Below are 19456 nucleotides of genomic sequence, written 5' to 3' on the forward strand. Positions count from 1 at the left end.
TGACCCACAGGAGGCTCGAACTCCTGACCGTGTGAGTGGCAGTGCAAGCACTTAACCACTACGCCACGCGGCTCCTGACGATTGAGTAGTAATGGGCTATTTATTTATTAAAATATTTATTGCCTTTCTTCCTTGCGGAGCTCAAGGCAGCCTGCAACATATTGAACTATTAATGCTGTTCTCTTGCCAAGGAAGAGGTGTGTTTCTGAGACCTTCCATCATCTATAAAAATAACTGGTACCCTGTCACATTTAAGGCGGTACAGTGGGTGACTGTATAGTCTTACAAACTAGGACTATATTATACACTCTGTCATTCTGCTTCACAAAGTCTGAAGCCTTCCTCCAGGTTACTTTCTTGTAGAAGAGTCCCTTAAAGTGGCTCAGCCTGAAGGACGGATCCAGGCTTTGCTGAGCAGCGCGGTGGGACACCTGCCAATAGCTCTCATGATGCTTTGATTCCTTTTCATTCTCATAGTGGTGACTGGTGATGCCTCCTTGCTCTTACAGGCAGTTGAATTCCAGAATAGATTGTCTGAAGAATCCAAGAAGGCAGACAAGTTAGAATTTGAGTTCAAGATGCTGAAAGAAAAAGTAGACAGTCTACAAAAAGAAAAAGATGTATGTATTGCAAATGCAACCTTTTCATTTCTAATGGAAGCAGCCTTATATCTTAAGGGCCATTGTTACCAGCTCTTATTTATGAATTCAGATTACACCTAACCCTTTATCCTTACCAGATTATTTCTGTGAAGTGTATTGAGTCTGCTGGAGTGAATCTAAGGACCGTTCTTCAGCTCTGCCATCATTGCCATTCGTTCATACTGTTTCCATTGACTGTTGCTCTGCTTCCTCTTTGGGTTTTCATGATACAGTCTCTTTCCCAGTGTCTTCTGTTTTTAAATGGGCCAGGTCTGCTTTTTCTGGTCCTTGTCTTTTCCTGTCTATTTCTTGATGCTTGATAATTTCCAGGTTTACTTCCTTCTGTCTGCCTTTTGGCTTTCCCTTTCGCTGGCTATCTGTTTGACGACATCTTCTAGATATGTTGTTCTCAGCTCCAGGCTTCACAAAGTGAAGATGGAGATCTTTATTGACTCCCTTTTGCTCTTCCTATCTTCCATCTCTGTCTGTGATGCTTTTATCTTGTTTGCCATCCCAGTTACTGAGGAGCCATTTCTTCCATCCTGCATTCAGACAATTCCATACCTAGACTACTGTAATCTCCTCCCTCCCCCCTTCTCTCTCTCTCTCTTTCAAAATTCTTCTTGTAGAATCATTACTGACAGATAACTAGCCATATGCTCTGTCAGTCTTCTGCAATAGTTCCTTGTTCAGAGTGCATATAAAAAATTCTGAATAGTGGCGCTGGAATTGCGTCCAGCTGCAGCCCAACGTCAGCATAGCCAAAATCACTGCTTTTCCATTGTTCCTATCCCAGTGTGTAAGTGTGGGACGAAACTCCTTTTGTGGTCTTAGACTGCATTAGCTAGAGCAGATTTTGCAGGCTGCTGCTACGCTGGGTCACCATCTCATTCTTAATCTGTGTTCTTCACAAGTGCTTGATGGTCATCCTCCTCCTTTCTGTACATTTGCTTCCCCTGTTTTGGCAAACAGCTTTTCTACTTCAGCCAATCCTCTTTGTTCCCCCTTCTATCTCTTGGATCTCTTTCTCACTGACCTCTATATATCCAGTTCTCACTCTCCCTGTCCTGTTAAGCCTTGCGCAGGTGTCTAACTCGCGGCCCTCCAGATGTTATGGACTACAGTTCCCATCAGCCCCTGCCAGCATCATGCTGGCAGGGGATGATGGGAACTGTAGTCCATAACATCTGGAGGGCGGCGAGTTGGAAACCTATGTGTTAAGGCATCTCTCCTCGAATAACTCCCTAGCAAAGTCTTTATATTACCATTCCCCTGTTTTCTTCTGACCTGTTCCAATCATCCCATGCTTGCTTGGTATCTTTTTTTTCCTGCATTCACTTTTTCTGCATTTTCCTGCATTCACTTTTTTCTGCATTCACTGCTTGGATTGGAAATAAAATGTCTTCAGACGTGCTTCATTGCGTTTCAAGTGTTTGTCGCTTCACACTGCCACCCCTTCTGCCAACCTACGTTTGTGTCTGAGCCATATGTTGTTCATGCATTTAGTATTCTGCATGGACTTCTGCAACTGAAAATTGTGTTAAGTCAGTATGAAAAATAAATTCCCTTTGGGATTCTGAAAGAACGGCTGGCGACCTATCTTACATTTATGTATACCTTGGGCAGAAGTGTTAAAATACTGGGCTTCTACTGGAAATGGTAGCCCCGTGTCTAATGCCACTCCCTGGCCTCAGAAATGTTAAGTTCACCTTGCCCCGTGTCCTGATATTATTCTGATGTGTTTCACTGCCCTGTTCCCCATTGTTGGCTGGCCGGGGCAGGATAATGCACAGCTTAGTGATGTTAGTGGATCTGAGCTCATGGAAGACAGAGACGTCAATTGGTTGTTGTGGGTTTTTCCGGGCTGCGTGGCCGTGGTCTAGTAGATCTTGTTCCTAACGTTTCGCCTGCAGGAACAAGATCTACCAGGCCACAGCCACACAGCCTGGAAAACCCACAACAACCAGTTGAATCTGGCCGCAAAAGCCTTCGACATACAGAGACATTAATGTTTTTAAAGTAACATAAATGTCAGCATATGAGGTACATTGAACCTGCTGTTTTGAGGGATGGGAAAGTTGACTGTTTCGGGTTGCAGCTTTGTTGTGGTGTTCATAAAAGTGGTTCCTCTGAATACATGCTGTATGGTAGAGCATTAACCTAGAATTCTTGCAGGGCAATCCTATTCAGAGTTACTGTAGTCTGAACCCATAATAATCACTGGACTTTGACTGGAGTAACTCTGCATAGGAGGCAATGTGTGTCTATTCAAACATTCTCCTTTCCCCTCACTCTGGGGCATCAGGTTTCATAGCATCAAGGAGGAGGAAGATATGAAAAAGCATTCATTGGGATCAACTAGTTCCTGTTCGTGGCCTTCTTTGCAGCCCCACGTGGGTCATTTTTACAGGCATTGCTGTAGGGCTAGTATTTTAATTCCTTGTTGCTTTGCAGCAACACTGCCAGAGCCCTGCTTTTAAAAGAGTGGGCATGGTGAGTCTATTGAGCAGTCCTTTGGTAGGTGACGTGGTCTGTCTCCCTTCCTGGTTTTTGGTGTTGCAAGTACAGTTCTCTGGAAGAGAAACAGCTGTGTTGATGCTGTCATTTGCATCACAATGTGGATAGATCTGAAATGCAGCAGTGACCTTGAGACATATGCCTAGGCAATTGGCAAGCATCAGATGGTAAATCGCCCCTTCCCCCCCAGTTGTTTTGAAGTTCTTTCTGTGAAAGACTGTTGTAGACACCTAATCGAAATGCCATAAAAAGAGATAATCACGCAGCAATACATTATGAACTGATTTGAAAAATTGAATCCAATACTTTTACATTTCTGTAGCGGTTAAGGACGGAGAGAGACTCCCTAAAAGAAACGATTGAAGAAATTAGATGTGTACAAGCGCAAGAGGGGCAGCTTACCACTTCAGGTAACGAAAAACAAAACATGCCAGATCTTTTTCTCCTTCAATCTGAGAGATTCTGAAGTATGGTATGTAAAATCACAGGGCCATTGTTTTCCTGCTTTAAGCAGTAGGCTGGTGCACCTATTGTAAGGAACCTGAAAGGACTAGAAATTAAGTAACTTCAAAGAGTTCTTTATTTCTTAAACTTCATGATGCACAGTACACGAAAAGCAGATTCTGACCTTCCCCCAACAGTTCGCCGCTTTTACGGACGATTCTACTCCCACCCACAACCCCCAACACAGTTTCCCACGAAAAGAGAGAGGCAAGCTTCAGACATATATGATAAGCGCAGGCAGCAAGGTTAACGAAAACAGCCACCCCGGGCATGCAGCCCAGCTCGTGGAATGTTACCAAGGCCAGGCTGGCTGAGCAGAAAATACAAATCAAACCGCAACCTTACACCTATCCACAAGGTGTTTTAGTCGAGCCTGACTTTTGCATCTGTTAGTATATGGAAGTCTCTACCTCATGGGATCTTCTCCACCCTCCCTTCCTCCCATTAGTCATTTCCAGTCCTGGGATCAAAGTAAGGGTGGCACTCCAAGTAAGGGTGGAGAATTCCTGGATCCTTGTACTCATGGGCTCCAGGATGCTACCCACTGAGCCGTGCTGCCTGTTCTGAACATTTGCCACAGAACTATAGCAAAGAGTAGAAATTAATAATTGTGGGCGTTGGTTTCCGATGTTTTCTCCAGTTTCTCAGGCACTACTGGTAAATGTTCACAGTTATCCAGTTTCTGACAGTGACCCTCTTATTCAGCCTGTGGCTTTGCAAATTCCTAAATGGTGAGTTAACTTTCACCAGCAGATTGTGGCAGTTTTTGGGGTGAATATCTTGTGATTGGTAGCAGTACCTATTGATATCTACTCAGCAACACAAAGGGTTAAAGGGTTTCGGGAAGTTCTGGTCCAGAAGCTGAAGGCAGTTATCAGTTGTGCACTGAGTACTCTAGGCAAATTAAAAAACCCTCTGATGTAATTTAATCAATGCATAGTTTAAAAATACCCTGGAGAGCCAGCGTGGTTTAGTGGTTAAGAGTAGGTGCACTCTAATCTGGAGAACTGGGGTTGATTCCCCACTTGAGCTGTGGAGGCTAATCTGGTGAACCAGATTAGCTTGTGCACTCCAACACAGACCAGCTGGGTGACCTTGTGCTAGTCACAGTTCTTCAGAGCTCTCTCAGCCAGTCCAGTCCAGAACCTTTAATAGGCATATAATCAAGAAAATGTCAAACATTTCCAGATACATTAAAAAATCACTCATGGTTACATTGTAAAACACACCTTAAAAATACGGCAACTGCTTCCGAAATTTCTACATGGAACTACCCAGGAACTTAAACATTTTTTTAAATTGGAAAATAGTGTGAATCCTGTTGGTAACAGTGCCCACAAATCAGTTCTAAAGTTGTTCAACTTCGAACAATACAGCAGAATATGAGAAATTGAGTCCTATGTATAGGGGCAGTACCGGCCGCGACGTTCGTTGTATGGAATATTGAGAAAATGCCCTTGGAGGTAAACAGAGGGAAAAGAGTTGCATCTTGCTCTGGTTATGACCCATCTACTCTTGTAATCAGCTAGTTGTTCCAAATATACAGCCAAGCTTGTTTTCTGGGGAATGATCCCAGGGTATAGCGGGGAGCAAAAGCTTTGCGCTGTGATCAAAAGAGATTGATATTCCAGATCATATAGTCTGGTCTTTAGACGGTGATAGTTCTCTGTGGCGGTAAGCATACTCAGAGGATCCCGTGAAAAACCCAAGGAGAAGATTGTTTTCTCAATATGCAACCACCATTTTGAAAGCTGGAGCGCCCTCATTTGCTCTCTCAGCCCCACCCACCTCACAGGGTGTTTGTTGTGGTGGGAGTGGGAGAGAAAGGAGTTTGTAAACCCCTTTGTGTCTCCTTGCAGGAGAGAAAGGGGATATATAAATCCAAACTCCTCCTCCTCCTTTTCTTCTTGAAGCTCCTTGAAGTATAAGGAATAGGAGACTTTAAAAAACTTCTTATTTTGTGTTTGTTATTCTTTTTTAAAAGGTCACTATACTGATAAAACTAAACACTTCCAAGTGCTGTTGATTTCAGTGAGAGTTACGGAATGTTTTAGATCTCTCCTGCTGAAATCCGTGGAACTTAAAAATGTCTTAACTTGCCTTCAGTGTGCCACAACCACACACATTTCAGTTGTTTCTTTTGTTCCTATATTTTTTCTCTCTCTGCTCACCCCAGGATTATTGTCATTGGAAGGTCAGGAGTCTTCAGATAGTTTAGCAGCGGAAATCATTACCCCTGAAATCAAGTAAGTCGTATAATCCTCTTTGTGTCAAGTTGGGTTGCTAGATGTGTGGGATCTGTGTGGCCCCTGAAGGCTACCTGGAAATTTAACCAGTGGAAAAGGCTGCCTCTCATCAGTAATTCAGTTTTATTACGGCCATTAGGCCAGCAAAAAAGAGCAGAGAAGAACAAGAAAAAGGAGGAACAACAAACAAAAGAACAATCGAATTTGCACTGAAATCCACGAAACAGAAATCCACACAAAAAATATCATCAGCTTGTAGCATTCTTACGGTCACCCTCATGTGGTCTGGCTCTTGGTCCCAACATGGTTCTTCTCTTACTATATGCCAGCATACAAAATTTAGCTACCTGCTGAGATATAAGAGAAACTCGGTCTTCCAGCAAAATTCTCACAAGAAGCTTTGGAGTCGGAATTAACTCCTGGATTTAAATTTCTGTACTGGATAAACAATGGATGAATTAACGCCTCCCTTTCCCCTTTATGGAGTTCACAATGCAATAAAAATATGTAATACAGAGTCCACTTCCCTGAGTTACAAACACATAGTCTCCTAATAATGTCGGTAAAGGATTTTTTGAAATCTGCCCATTAGATTGGCTGATGGGAAAAAGCGTCAAAAGCAGAATTATGAAAAGAGGCCCGAAAGTGACATTTAAGTAGATGTTATATTATTGGACAGGTAAAGGGGCAGCCGAGATACCCTGTCCAAGATTTTTAATAATGGTTTAGATAGCCCACTTGTACGGTAACAAGGAGAAATCTTGTTTGCATTTCCAGCTATCATTGAGCGTTCCCGATAGACCAAGAGCTGTTGCTTCTCTGCAATGATCCAGTTCCAATAATTGTACAGGATCCAAAACCACACTGTGTAAGAAGTTTAAGTGTTATTTTTTTCTAGCCAGCTTGGATATGGTGTTTGCTGCCATGAAGCAAAAGGCAATAAACCCATGGGATCAGAGAAGGGACTTTCAAGCCAGTATTTGATAATAAGCCTCCAAAGGTTGTCTCCAGCTTTAACCAACCCTACTTCTTGTCTTAAAACTACATTAGCTGTGCTATGCATTTAGGAGTTGTTAAAAAGAGCTCACTGAGGAATTAATGATGTGGATAGGACTCTCTCTCTAATAAGAGTGAAATCGAGAAATTATTACTTAGTAATGGGGCTCCATATGGGTGAGAGATTGTGCCAGGGATTTAGCTTCAAATGAAATCTAATTGCCGCTCAAAGGAATAAATCCACCCCCCTTGTGATCGAGAAAATATCTTAGGATTGCCTGTGAGCTCCTTTGTGACATGTGTGTATTATGTGGCTGTTTGTATATGGGCTGAGGAGGGTTTTCCGTTGTACTGGAGAAACCACACCTGAAGCTATTTGAAACACTTTATTTGTTCAATCTGATGACCTAACAACTGCCATTTCCAGTTTCTTAAATTTGGCATTAAAATGCACTTTATCTTGAGGATCTTTGTTGTAGATTGATAGCAGCTGAACACTCTGTGCATATCTGAGCAAATATCTTCAGCTCTTTTAGCTGTACTCTTGTCAATGATAATACAACTTAGCATCATGTCGGCTTATACATGAGAGATGTCTATACTCTTATCAGCTTTGGTAAGGATCAGGTTGCGCCGGTATCTTTTCTTATGGAAACCCTGTTATTAATGTGTTAAACATAAAAAAAGTTAAACAAATGGGGTGCTTAGAAAGGCACCCTTACCTTACCTTTCTAGAGTAGAAGATGGAGCCGTTAGATGACCTTTGTGTGAGAACCTTACCTGTATAATGGTGGAGTGTTCTCATGTAACTTGACGAATTAAAGTGGAGAAAGGAAAGTCTATCGATATTAGTTTCTGCTAGCACTTTTGACCAAAGCGACTTCTGAGTTACATTGTCAAATGCAGCTTTTAAGATCCTTGAAAAGGTCATGCGTTATGAAGTGATCCTTTTTGACAAGCACATATTTCTCTACCCAGGTAGTTTGAAGTATCAGAGCAGTGATCCATATGGTTGAGCGGCAGCTTCTCACGAGAAAAGCCAGCCTGTTCATCCTCAATTGGTTTTCTCCTATTCAGCCATTCAAGTAGTTTTATCACACAGATATTTAGTATATAGTTTAACTTTGGCAACACTAAGTAAGCTAATTGGTCGGTAATGAGCTGGATTTGAGGATAAGCCTTTTTTAAAAATAGCCTCTCATCTCCTTGTGGGCATTAGATATTATGAGCACTTTGCACAAGAACTGAAGAAACTACACTGATCATCAGCTTACTTTGGGCTGCATTTTAACATTTCGAGCCCTTCAGCATGGTGTAGAGCCGGAGTGACATAGTGCAGGTGAACTCTAATCTGGAGAATCGGGTTTGATTCCCACTTTTCCATCTGAGTGGCAGACTCTTATCTGGTGAATCAAATTTGTTCCCCCACTCCTCCATTCCTGCTGGCACAGTACATTCAGAACTCTCTCAGCTCCACCTATCTCTAAGATGTATTTTATAATAGGGAGAGGAAAGGGAAATAGTTAGTGGTGGTAGACCACCTTGAGTCTCCTAAGGTGGGTTATAAAACCAAACTCCTCCACCGCTGCCTCCTCCTTCATTTCAACCTGAGACCACTCATCTAAAGGATCACTTTCCTAGCATTAGTGCATGCATCAGTTTAAATCTTCATGTCTGTTCTTTTTTATCTGCCCCTTTTAATGGGATGATAGACACATCTTCCACAGAAGGTAGAGAACTCTTTGTAGCTGCACCTTTGCTTTCGAGCTGTCTGTCAGAAAATATGCAAAAATCTCCTTTTCTGATGGTATTTAAAAGAGAGCATTAACTTACTTATTCGTTATTGAAAAGGCCATCTTGCCTCTTCTTTATGAGGTGAATTGGGTGGCCCATTACGCATGGAATGCTTACCTCGGGACTCTTGTCTGCACTGTGGGCATGCAGAGTACTCTCCTCACATTGTGAGGAGGCACTCCCACCTTCCCCAGAGCTTTTCTGCAGAGTTCTTTCCAGGTCTGTTTTCTTAAGTCTGCCCATTAAGTGATTCTTAAAGGCACAGATCTTACTACACCCCCCACCAAAGGAAAGAGACAAAACAATTCCCTGGACCACAGGTTGCTAAAGAAGGAGACTATTCTAGAGCAGACATTCTCTCCCTCTTGCCTCTCCTTTCCTCCCTTTCCCTCAACACTACACTTCCTGTTGTTGGTGCTGTCACCGCCAGAGGGCAGAGGCTTGTTATTTCCAAGCTCTCTTTATATCTCAAAATATCAAGAGAATGGTGATATGTGAGTGAGCTTCTTTTCTGTTACCTGAAGCAGCCAGCAACATGGAAGGGGGGGGGGGGGCAGGGGGAATGCATTCAAAGCGGTTTGAGGAAGAGGGAAGGCTGGCTGTGGGTGGAGGAAAGATCTCTGGGGCAAAGCGTTGTTCACTGACAAATCTCCCTGCTCTGGCAATGAAACAAATTAAAAGTTGTCCTACAAGTGATCTTCCTTGATGCGGAGAGAATGGAAAGTGAAAGCAAGGGTTGAGGGAAAAGGTCCATACAAGAAATCTTGGAGCGACAGACATTCGCCCCCGTCAAGCAACAAGCACAATGTGCATAATCAGCCGGGGTGTGTCAAATGGTTCATAGTGCTATGGAGTTCTCACACCTCTGAACCAATTCCTCTGTATTTTGTTTCTAGTTCTCTGTGTGTGTGTAAAAGATGTTCTGTAGGTAACTTTTTGAAGAAGCTGGTAAAATGTGGCATAATGTTAAGAAAATAAATAAATGCACTTCCTTCTAATAGCAGTCACTGTTTTGAATTTCAGTTTGGTGACTTGGCTTAGATCACAGGTGTCCAACTCACGGCCCTCCAAATGTTATGGGCTACAGTTCCCATCATCCCCTGCCAGCGCGGATGATGCTTTGGCAGGGATGATGATGAGCAGCGATCCATAACTGGCTGGAGAGCAGCAGTTGATACGGTGTTTAAATCGATCATAAACCCCGTCCTTTGTTTGCTCCTTTAAATTTTGAGAAGCAATTTAAACATTCTGTTTATAGTTCAGTGAAATGTTTTTCCTCCTCTTGGACACCTGCAATCTACGTTTTCTGAAAAGTTCTCCTCTTTCCCTCAGGGAAAAACTCATTCGCCTTCAGCATGAAAACAAAGTGCTGAAACTTAACCAGGAAGGGTCTGATAATGAAAAGATTGCCCTGTTGCAAAGTCTCCTGGATGATGCCAATCTCCGGAAGAACGAATTGGAGACGGAAAACAGGTAGGCGAGAGCCATTTTGCTCCTCAGTATAATGTTCTTGGGACCGTTTTCTTGTCAATATTGTTTGGCCAGTCCCAAAGAAGGACGTAGACTTCAGTTTATAACCAGGAGTGATCAGCTCTAATCTCTTGATGAACGCTACAGATTTCCACATCTTTTGTGGAATAAGGCTGCTGCATATGCTGTGAGAGGGGGGGAGGTGTCATTTTCTTCAATGCAAACCAAGGGGCTGCATATAGCAGTGATGGCGAACCTTTTTGAGACCGAGTGCCCAAATTGCAACCCAAAACCCACTTATTTATTGCAAAGTGCCAACACGGCAATTTAACTTGAATCACTGAAGAAGGGTTTTAGTTTAGAAAAAAAAACAGTAGTTGGCTCAGTGTGTTACTTGGGAGTAAGCGGGTGAGTGAGTCGCCAGGATGGCTCTTTGCTCTGGAAACAGCCGTTCAACTCTTGCTTGCGGGTGAATCCACTGACCCTAGAGGGTTTACTCAGAAGCAAGCCCCATTGCCAGAAGTAAAGCTTACTCTAGGTCATGCTTTGGTTCTTGGCATGAAAATCAGTGGGGTTGAACAGCGCTTAACAAGAGGTTACCCTACACTGCTTCCCCAAAACTAGGTCTTGGAAGCTTAATGCTAACAATCAGAGCTAGCGACCCAGGCCAGCCTAGATATTGGGAGAGAGGTAGCACTCTGGGCTGATAGCGTGCTTACAGAGTGGAAGGGCTCTGAGAGTTGCCACCTCTAGCTTTTCCTGTGCCCATAGGGATTAGCCACCATAACTGGCATATAGTATGGTGATTGCCATTAAACTTCCAGGTAAGAAGTGTATACTAGCAGCAGAAGCTGAAGAAGGCATGCGTGTCAGCACGTTGAGCACGTATTTGCGGAGGAGGCAGTGATCCCTGGCATGTGTGTGTGGCACATAGCATCACTTATTTTTTGGTATTGTGTAACCCTACATCTCTGACAAATACGTGAAAATGTACCCGTGCTTGAAGTGTAAGTTGAATGCAGACAGTCTGTAAGCCCGTACTCTTTCCTCTATTTCCTCAAGTTAGCACTAAAATCTTTAAACTTGGGAGGCACTCCTAGAATTCCATGGCTGTGCTTTTTTTAATCATGGAGCTCTAGTGCAGGGGTGTCCCTCTCTGGCGCTTCAGATGTTCATGGACTACAATTCCCACCAGCCCCTGCTGGCATGGCCAATTGGCTGAGGGGCTGATGGGAATTGTAACCCATGGTATCCTGAAGCTTCAAATGAACACCCTGGATCTAGTATCTTCCAATTGCAAATTTTGTCTCCTAGAGTGCCTCAAAGGGACGCTTTTTTTTAAAAGCACCTTAACTCTCACGCAGTTAGAGAATTCTGTTGCACCACAGATCTGCAGGAGGCCAGCTAAGACTTGCATTCTGGGAGAATGGGGCTCAGAAGGCAAAAGTTCCTCTTGGAATTTGGAAAATGTGCTGTTGTCAGAGAGGAGCTTTTGGCAGATTTTGAGGTTTAGATGGCAGGTATTGCCGAGTCTAAGCTTGGTTTCACCCTGTACTCATGTTGTCGAACTACTGGTAATCTGTTGGAATGTTTTGGGAAATAAATGCAACAACATGCTAGCTCTACCCTGTTTGTCTAGCAATTTAGGTGCCGCATTGAATTATCTATGCCCACTTGGGGGGCAGGGGAGACCAAATCAGACGAGATACCGGGAGTTCTGTGATTAGAGGCTCCAGTTCTTTGTTAATCTCCTTCAGTAAAATAATTTGGCATATGGGGCATTTTTTTAAAAAAAAAAAATGCTGGGAAGCCAATGATGGAAGCGATTCTAAGTATCTTGTTCAGCTTCAGTGCCCGCTTAGAAAATATTTAAGAACACGATCTTGGGAATAAAAAAAAAACAAGAGAAGATGGAAGCAGACGTGTTCGTAAGTTTGACAGGATGAATCAAATAAATACTAGACCCAATACATAAATATCTTTAAATAAATATACAATAATCACAGCCTATAAAACTCTCATACTGTCATTCATTGGAGCTGGTGCAGTGTAGTGTGTAGAATGCCCAACTGGGATCTAGGAGTTTCGTGGGGTAGCCATGTTAGTCTGTTGTAGCAAAACAAAACAAGTCCCATAACACCTTAAAGGCTATAAAACTCGTTCCAGTATGAGCTTTTGTGAGACAAAGCTCACTTCTTCGTATACAGTGGACACTGGAGACCCAGGTTCAAATCAGTCACTGTCACTCAACCTAACCGACCTTGCAGGGTGAGGGTAAAATGGAGGAGAGGAGAATGATGTGAGTTTGGGTCCCCCACTGAAAGGGTGGGGTATAAGTGAAGTTAACCAATAAAATAAAAGATCAGGCACATTTTGACAAAGCTGTCTTCACCAGCGGTCAAGTATACAGTTTTCACCCTATAGTTACAGCTGATTCCTATGCCAAAGAATACATGCGAACCTTGCAAACTGTTGCACCCAGTATACCTGGAATGAAAACATCAATAATATGAAGTGGGTGTGTCTGGTTAGACCATGCCCAGTATGTTTTCCTTTAACAAGATATATACAGTTCATATTACTGATGTTTTGATGCTGGTTACATTGTATGCTTGGCTTTTTAACATGAGAGTTTTATGTGGGTTTTTTTTTACACCTATTGTGTATTTGTTAGTCAATTTATATATTTGGGAATTTATTGGATTTATTATTTAATACTTACATAATAAATATCTCAGCTTCTCTTGTTTTCAGTTTTTTTGGGTGGGATTGCAAGTTTTTTCCCCTTTTCCACCTCCTTTTCCGGTGCCTAGTAGAAGTAAGAGTAGCCATTCTTTCTGAAAACCAAAATTTGTTCCTTATTTCCAGGCTTGTAAATCAGAGACTGCTCGAAGTACAGTCTCAAGTTGAAGAACTGCAAAAATCTTTACAGGAACAAGGTTCAAAAGCTGAAGATGTAAGTGGAAATACACCCAAAACATGGGCCATGCATTTGCAATGGTGCTAAGTTTTTTAGTGCCAACTTTTCCAGTCCGTGCTGTATTGCATTTTCATGCTAAGCTTCACCACCTTAAAATGTGAAGGTGAAATGGTGTTTATTACCCCTGTATCTTTAAAACAGCAAGCTACTTGGAGTAAAAGAAGAGTTGCAGGCATTTCCCTCCACTTTAGAAGCATTGCTGGCAAGTCCACCACCACCCCCCACCTCACCTCCCATTGCTGTAAAGAATGGTGAGGCAGCGACTGAAGCGTGCCAGCTGAAAAAGGAGGTGGTAGGCTTGCTGCTACCCTATGGTCTTCTCTTGGGCCCCTTCTGCACATGCAGAATAATGCACTTTCAATCCGCTTTCAGTGCACTTTGCAGCTGGATTTTACTGTGCGGAATACCAAAATCCACTTTCAAACAGTTGTGAAAGTGGATTGAATGTACATTATTCTGCATGTGTGGAAGGGGACTCTCTGAGGCTGAGCAAGAGAGAGTAACAGGGAGGCAGGGAAGAGATAGACAAGACTAGGGAAAAGAATGCCTCTCAGCCTAGTTTCCTTCCTTGCCCAGATTTTTCTAGGTCAGGCCAGCAGGAAGAACAACCCAGGCTGTTCCAAAGAAAGAAAACTTCTTCGTGCATTCCAGTCTGTATTCTATTAGACCAGGGTGCCCCAGCCCAGAGGATGTTATTCTGACTCTCTGGCCTGCAGTAGCCTAGCCTAACTTTCTCAGAAAGAAGGCGGATGGAATGAACCATGTGTTCAAACCATCCCATAAACTCAGTTCTGGGGGGAGGTAGAGGAAAGTGGGAGAAAAACATTCATACGTGGAGAGCTAGAAAGGCAGCACAGTCATTCTGATGCCAGGCCAAGTGCAGATGCATGTACTTGAATATTAAAACAGTTGCCTTCTGGATAACTGTTAAATGCCCAAACTGACCTGTTGGCAGTCAAGGCTGTTTGCAGGCTCTTTCTATGTTGCAAATAATTCTGTGCACTCTTTTACCTGGCTACCATTTAAGAGTGGTACACGCCTAATATCATCACTGTAATCCCCAGATTACAGACTGTGCATGGAATTCCCCACCTGTTCACCTTCACCCAAGGATAGTGTTGATTCTGAGAGCCTCAATCCTCCTGGCCGGGGTGGGGTGGGGGGAGAAATGGGGAGAGGACTGAGTCCTGGCTCTCCTCTTTCTGTCCTACAAAGATTCTGGACCTACATCTCACAAGTACTGAACGAAGAGGTAACACTTGGGGACAGTTTGGGATGAGCGTGTCATACAGCCAGCCACTGTTCAGTGCAGAATTGTTGATCTCCCATTTAATAAGAAGAAAACCAGGAGCACAGCCCTTGTGAATTGCTCAATAAAAAGTGCATTCTGTTTTTCTGTATCATTATATGGGGCTGTTATACACCCAACCATCTGATCACCTAATAACGTTTGCATTTACTCTGATTGAAGCCTGCTGGTTCACACGGGAAAACTGTTTTGGCACTAGCTTTGCAATAGCTAAGTTGAGTCTGTGTGCTTGCTGCTTTTTTTCCCTTTCTCTCTTCCTTTCTGTTTTTTTTTCCCCCTGAAGATGTCTTGTGGCATTTGCTTTGAGTGGGAACATTCATTCATGTACCTGAAATGCATTTGTGATAGCTTTTTAGAGCTCTCTAGGTGATGAGACGGGAGGAAGGAACCATCGAGAGCTGAGCAAGAGGCATCAGTGTGCATGCTCGGAGCGTGGCTAGCTTTCAATGTTTTCCTCTTCAGAAGGATGCTAAAATAGTTTCCTCTGTTGGCTGCTGTTTTGCTTCATACTAATTTGTCCGTCTCTGTTTCTTGGCATGGGTTTCTGCTCAAGGCTATTGTGAGTATGGCTTCCTATTTACTTCACCCTGCTCTGAGTCAATCAATGCCCAATTTCGGGTTCTAATTTGTAACAGGAGTTGTGAACTGATTTTTAAAAAAGTTTTTTTTTAGTTTTCATTAATGTTGCGTTTCATTCCCACACATGAGCTCTCCATCTGTGGTTTAAAAGCTCAGGTGCACATGTGCCAAATTCTTTTTCTCTGTGTTGTCATTGTGGCAATGCTTCTGGCAACTTGTTTGCATGCTTCCTTTGGAACAGATGAAAACATCTGCAAAGACTGAAATCTGTAAAATCAGAAGACAATGGAAACAGAAGGTTATGATATAAAAACAATGGTAAAGTTTTTTTTAAACAGTCTGAGGTCTGCACTCCACCTTCCATTTTTAATGTATTGAGGTGTATTTAGAAATTCTCCCTGTGTCGCAAATCATAACCTGACCTTCAAACCCAGGCCTTGTCTGAACCCCTGGACATCTTCAGACACTACAAAATTCCTAAATGAAGCCATTTTTGTAGGAATTAGCACACAATCCTGTGGGTGGCAATGTGTGAAACAGTACTTATGAAAGACTGCTGCAGGTACACATGCATGGCCATTGAGTATGTGTATGTGCAGACACACAAGAGATGGCAGTATACACCTGGCTTTCACTTGTGGCTTCCTGTAGGAAGATGTGTAGCATGTGCTTCAGATCTTGGGACCCAGGCTTCTAAATTAGCATTACCCTAGACACCTTGGGCTTGGGTATTATTAATTGTCCAAGATATTTTTCCAGACCCAGCAAACAGAAAATTTGATGGAACTGCTGACAGGCTGGTGTCCCGTCCTGGTAGTTTCATTTCATGTCACACAGCCTAGTCCGTTGCCACTGCGATCTGGCGCAAAATGTGTGCTCTGGTTTGAAACTCCACATTAAGCAAAGTTTCCATCCATCTAGAGCCGTGGTGGCGAACCTTTGGCACTCCAGATGTTATGGACTACAATTCCCATCAGCCCCTGCCAATTGGTCATGCTAGCAGGGGCTGATGGGAATTGTAGCCCATAACATCTGGAGTGCCAAAGGTTCGCCACCACTGATCTAGAGCAACTGTTAGGCCTCCTGGGCCCTTTCCTTGCCCCCCCCCCCGCCCCCACAGGTTTGGCTGCCAGCAGCAAAAACCACCGCCGTTCACTCACTGCCCAGTTAGCTTCAAAAATGGTTCTGGAATGCCGAGAGCCTCATTCAGAGGATGTTGTGCCAACCAGTCTTCTGATTGTTTCCATATACATTCTACAAATGAAATTCTCAGATTGCTGCATTGTCTGTATATGTGTGGAATGAGCCGGTGCAACAATTTAACTTTTTTTTTAACGTATATGTATTAAGCGGTCGAACAAAGGATGTAAGCAAACCAGGCCCTGATAACTGCTTTCAGAACTGTTAGCAAAGTGGGGAAGCAGAGTGCTGTGGGATTGGTCGAAACAAAGCCAAGTAGTGGCGGGTATTTAACATTTCCCTTCCCTCCTTTTTAATACTCCACTTACCCTCCCATCTCCAGCAACCTTTGTTCCCCATGAGACTGCAAAGAGGGAAAGTGAGGGAGAAGAAGGGGTGGCAGTGAGCAGGGAAGGGGTGAAGGGCCCACATTTGCCCCTCCCACATCTCTGGTCGATGCCACTCGTGGGATTTTGTTATGTGTATTTGTGTATGACGTTTAGTTCCACACTCAGCTTTCTATATCACAGTGAATACGTCCTCTTAACCTTTCTTTTTCCCTTTGATTTTGCAGTCTGTCATTCTGAAGAAGAAACTTGATGAACACCTGTAAGTAATTCAATTTTTTTAAAAAAGGTCCTACTATTTTTCATCCAAATAGTTAAATACCATTGCATAGATAACAGTAAACAATGAAGCTGCTAAATGCATGAAGTTATGGTACATCCTGAAAACAGTTGAACACAAAACCATTTCTATAATTTATTTATTTAGAAAATGTATAGGCTGCCTGTTCAGAAACCTGCTTGAGGTAGCTCACAAGTAAAGCAGTGTTGATAAAGCCCAGGTGGTCAATGAAAATAAGCCAGATTGTTATTCGTTTTTTTTAATGTATTTATTTTATTTTAATCATAAAGACAACTTAAAAGAAAATGACAGTCTTTTCGGCTGGAGCAGTCTATGACAACAATTTTAAAAGATCATTCCCACTTAGTGAAAAGCCTGTGTGAAAAAGAAATGGTTTGGCTGGGTTCCTAAAAGTGAATAGGATGGGTGCCAGACGAGCCTTAAGAGGTTCCATGGAAGTTCAGCCAGATTTATTTCATGATACATATTTGCAGCATTTTGTTTCATGAATTTCATCTGTGAGCATCAGATGAAATTATATACTAACTCTCCCTTTGTGTCTCAAATTCTGTGTCTTGAATTATCTACCTATGTTATTGATGCTGATGTCTCCCTGAAGTGTAGCATCAGAGGGCAAAAATGGATGTAGCAAAGATCAGGTACTTTTGTCCATCTGTAACATTCAAACTGCAGGGCCTGATCCCTCTTGGCCCCAGTGCAAGTTGGAGCTGCCCAAGACTCCAGTTTGTATTTTGCCATATCTGTTTTTGCCATATCTGATCTTTGCCATATCTGTTTTTGCTATTTTCTCTAGTCTAAGTTGTTATTTTTCCCCCTAGTGAAAAGCTTCACGAAGCTAATAACGAGCTGCAGAAACAACATGCTATCATTGAAGATCTAGAGCCTCGCTATAACAGCAGTTGTGAGTAGTAGTTCTCCGTTTCCCATCGTAACTGCAAACTTCTTTTTAATTTGGGTCATCTTGAAAGCGCTTACTTTGTATGTGTGTTTAAAGATGAAAAGCTGCCTGCAAGCATGGCTTTATATGAGTGGTGCAGTAAACGGCAGTAAACGCAACTGCTTAAAACTAATGTTTTCGGTCACTGTGCTTGATGAACCTGACGATTAATAGTCACCCCATCTTTTCGATACTGGTGGCAATGATTTGTATGAAGCTAGATTGGACCTGTTTTTTAGCATTACTTTAAAATTCACCAAAATGTTTGTGCTCACGTGACCTAGTGTGATCTAGTAGGAGAGAGCCCTTTTTAATCTACTGAAGGCTGGATGGGGAGGTATAATTATGGCATAGTCTGGTTTGAACATTTCATGTCATTTCACATTTAATTTATATCCCGCCCTCCCCCGGAGGGCTCAGGGCAGCGAACAACAGGAGTGAACAAACAATAAAGCATAGCATAAACAGCAACAATAATAAATCATAATACAACAATATCAACAGCATAATAATGCATCACAGTGATATACTATAAGCAATAAACAATTTAGACATCAATAAAATAGATATATTTTATATAAACATGAGGTTCTGCATGCCCCGAGCCCGTATAGGAAGGGATGATATACAAACCTAATAAATAATATAAATGCTTTTTAAGTAATATCCCCCCAGGTACTGCAAGTAGCTTACAATGACAGGAAAAAAAGTCCAATCAAAATGTAATTGGATAAAAGGCTATTTAAATAAACAAGAATAACTAACTTCACCTTGAGCCAGTCTTATATGCAGTGAGCCTTTGAGTGGAATGTCACTGGCATTGGCCACATCCCATTGCTATACCAGGAGACAGGAACAGCAAACGAAAGCACAGTTCAGATGTTACTGCTGACATTCAGTGAGAGCCAGTGTGATGTAGCAGTTAAAAGTACTGCTCTAGTATCTGAGGGACTCTGTTTCTGAGAGGGTCAAATCCTGCATCTATGACTGTCATCTTCAGGGACATGTTATGGTAAGAAGTGCCATGGAGTGGACCCTTGCTGCCTGGCCACAGGCACTTCCACTGGGCTTCTGGTGGAGAGGAAAGGAGGCCACTGTGTCCAAGCAGGGAGGGTGGCAGATTCAAACTTCTCTGGCCAGCCGAGGACCTGGCTGTTGGACTGACTCTTTCTTAAAGAACAGCCTGGGCGGCTGAGCCTGCACAAGAAGGTGATCCTCTGGCCTGGGGCTGGATTCCTGCATGTAAGCCTTGATTGCGCTTATTAGCGCAACAAAGGAATTGTGGGCTGAAGGAGGAGAGGGCAGCTCAGGGGGAGGGGGTGGCCGAATGTGCCCCCCATGTGACAGAAGCAAGTGATACCTGGGACATCAGCCCCCCTATCCCCCCCAGGCACACCATTGCCTGGGGCACGCATACCCCCAGGGGTATGCACCATAGTGTTTGGGGATACACAAAAAATTATGTGATAGACTTGCTAATATGGGTGGGTACAATTTTAGGGAAATTGGTTGCCAAGGGGTACATGAGTGAAAGAAGGTTGGGAACCACTGGCCTTTTAAACATCTGCCTTTTAAACATCTGCATTTGAAAACCACAAGCCATGCGATAAATAAATAAATAAATACCTTTCAAAACGGACAGTGACTTGTGTGGTA

General features: G+C 42.9%; 1 protein-coding gene across 2 annotated transcripts in view; it reads left to right on the forward strand.

Moving 5' to 3' along the window:
* The window catches only part of HOOK3 (hook microtubule tethering protein 3), a 75248-nt gene that overhangs the window by 47321 nt on the left and 8471 nt on the right, over nt 1-19456 (forward strand). Inside the window, exons 12-19 of one of the 2 annotated variants that reach the window (XM_048503970.1) lie at nt 510-620; nt 3481-3568; nt 5839-5908; nt 10031-10171; nt 13037-13124; nt 15011-15016; nt 16790-16824; nt 17682-17764. In XM_048503970.1, the coding sequence (XP_048359927.1) occupies nt 510-620; nt 3481-3568; nt 5839-5908; nt 10031-10171; nt 13037-13124; nt 15011-15016; nt 16790-16824; nt 17682-17764 (622 nt within the window). The remainder of the gene's footprint in view (nt 1-509; nt 621-3480; nt 3569-5838; nt 5909-10030; nt 10172-13036; nt 13125-15010; nt 15017-16789; nt 16825-17681; nt 17765-19456) is intronic. The other variant, XM_048503971.1, reaches the window with a different exon arrangement.

This window comes from Sphaerodactylus townsendi, linkage group LG07 (genome assembly GCF_021028975.2).
Source record: "Sphaerodactylus townsendi isolate TG3544 linkage group LG07, MPM_Stown_v2.3, whole genome shotgun sequence".
Taxonomy (NCBI): Eukaryota; Metazoa; Chordata; class Lepidosauria; order Squamata; family Sphaerodactylidae; genus Sphaerodactylus; species Sphaerodactylus townsendi.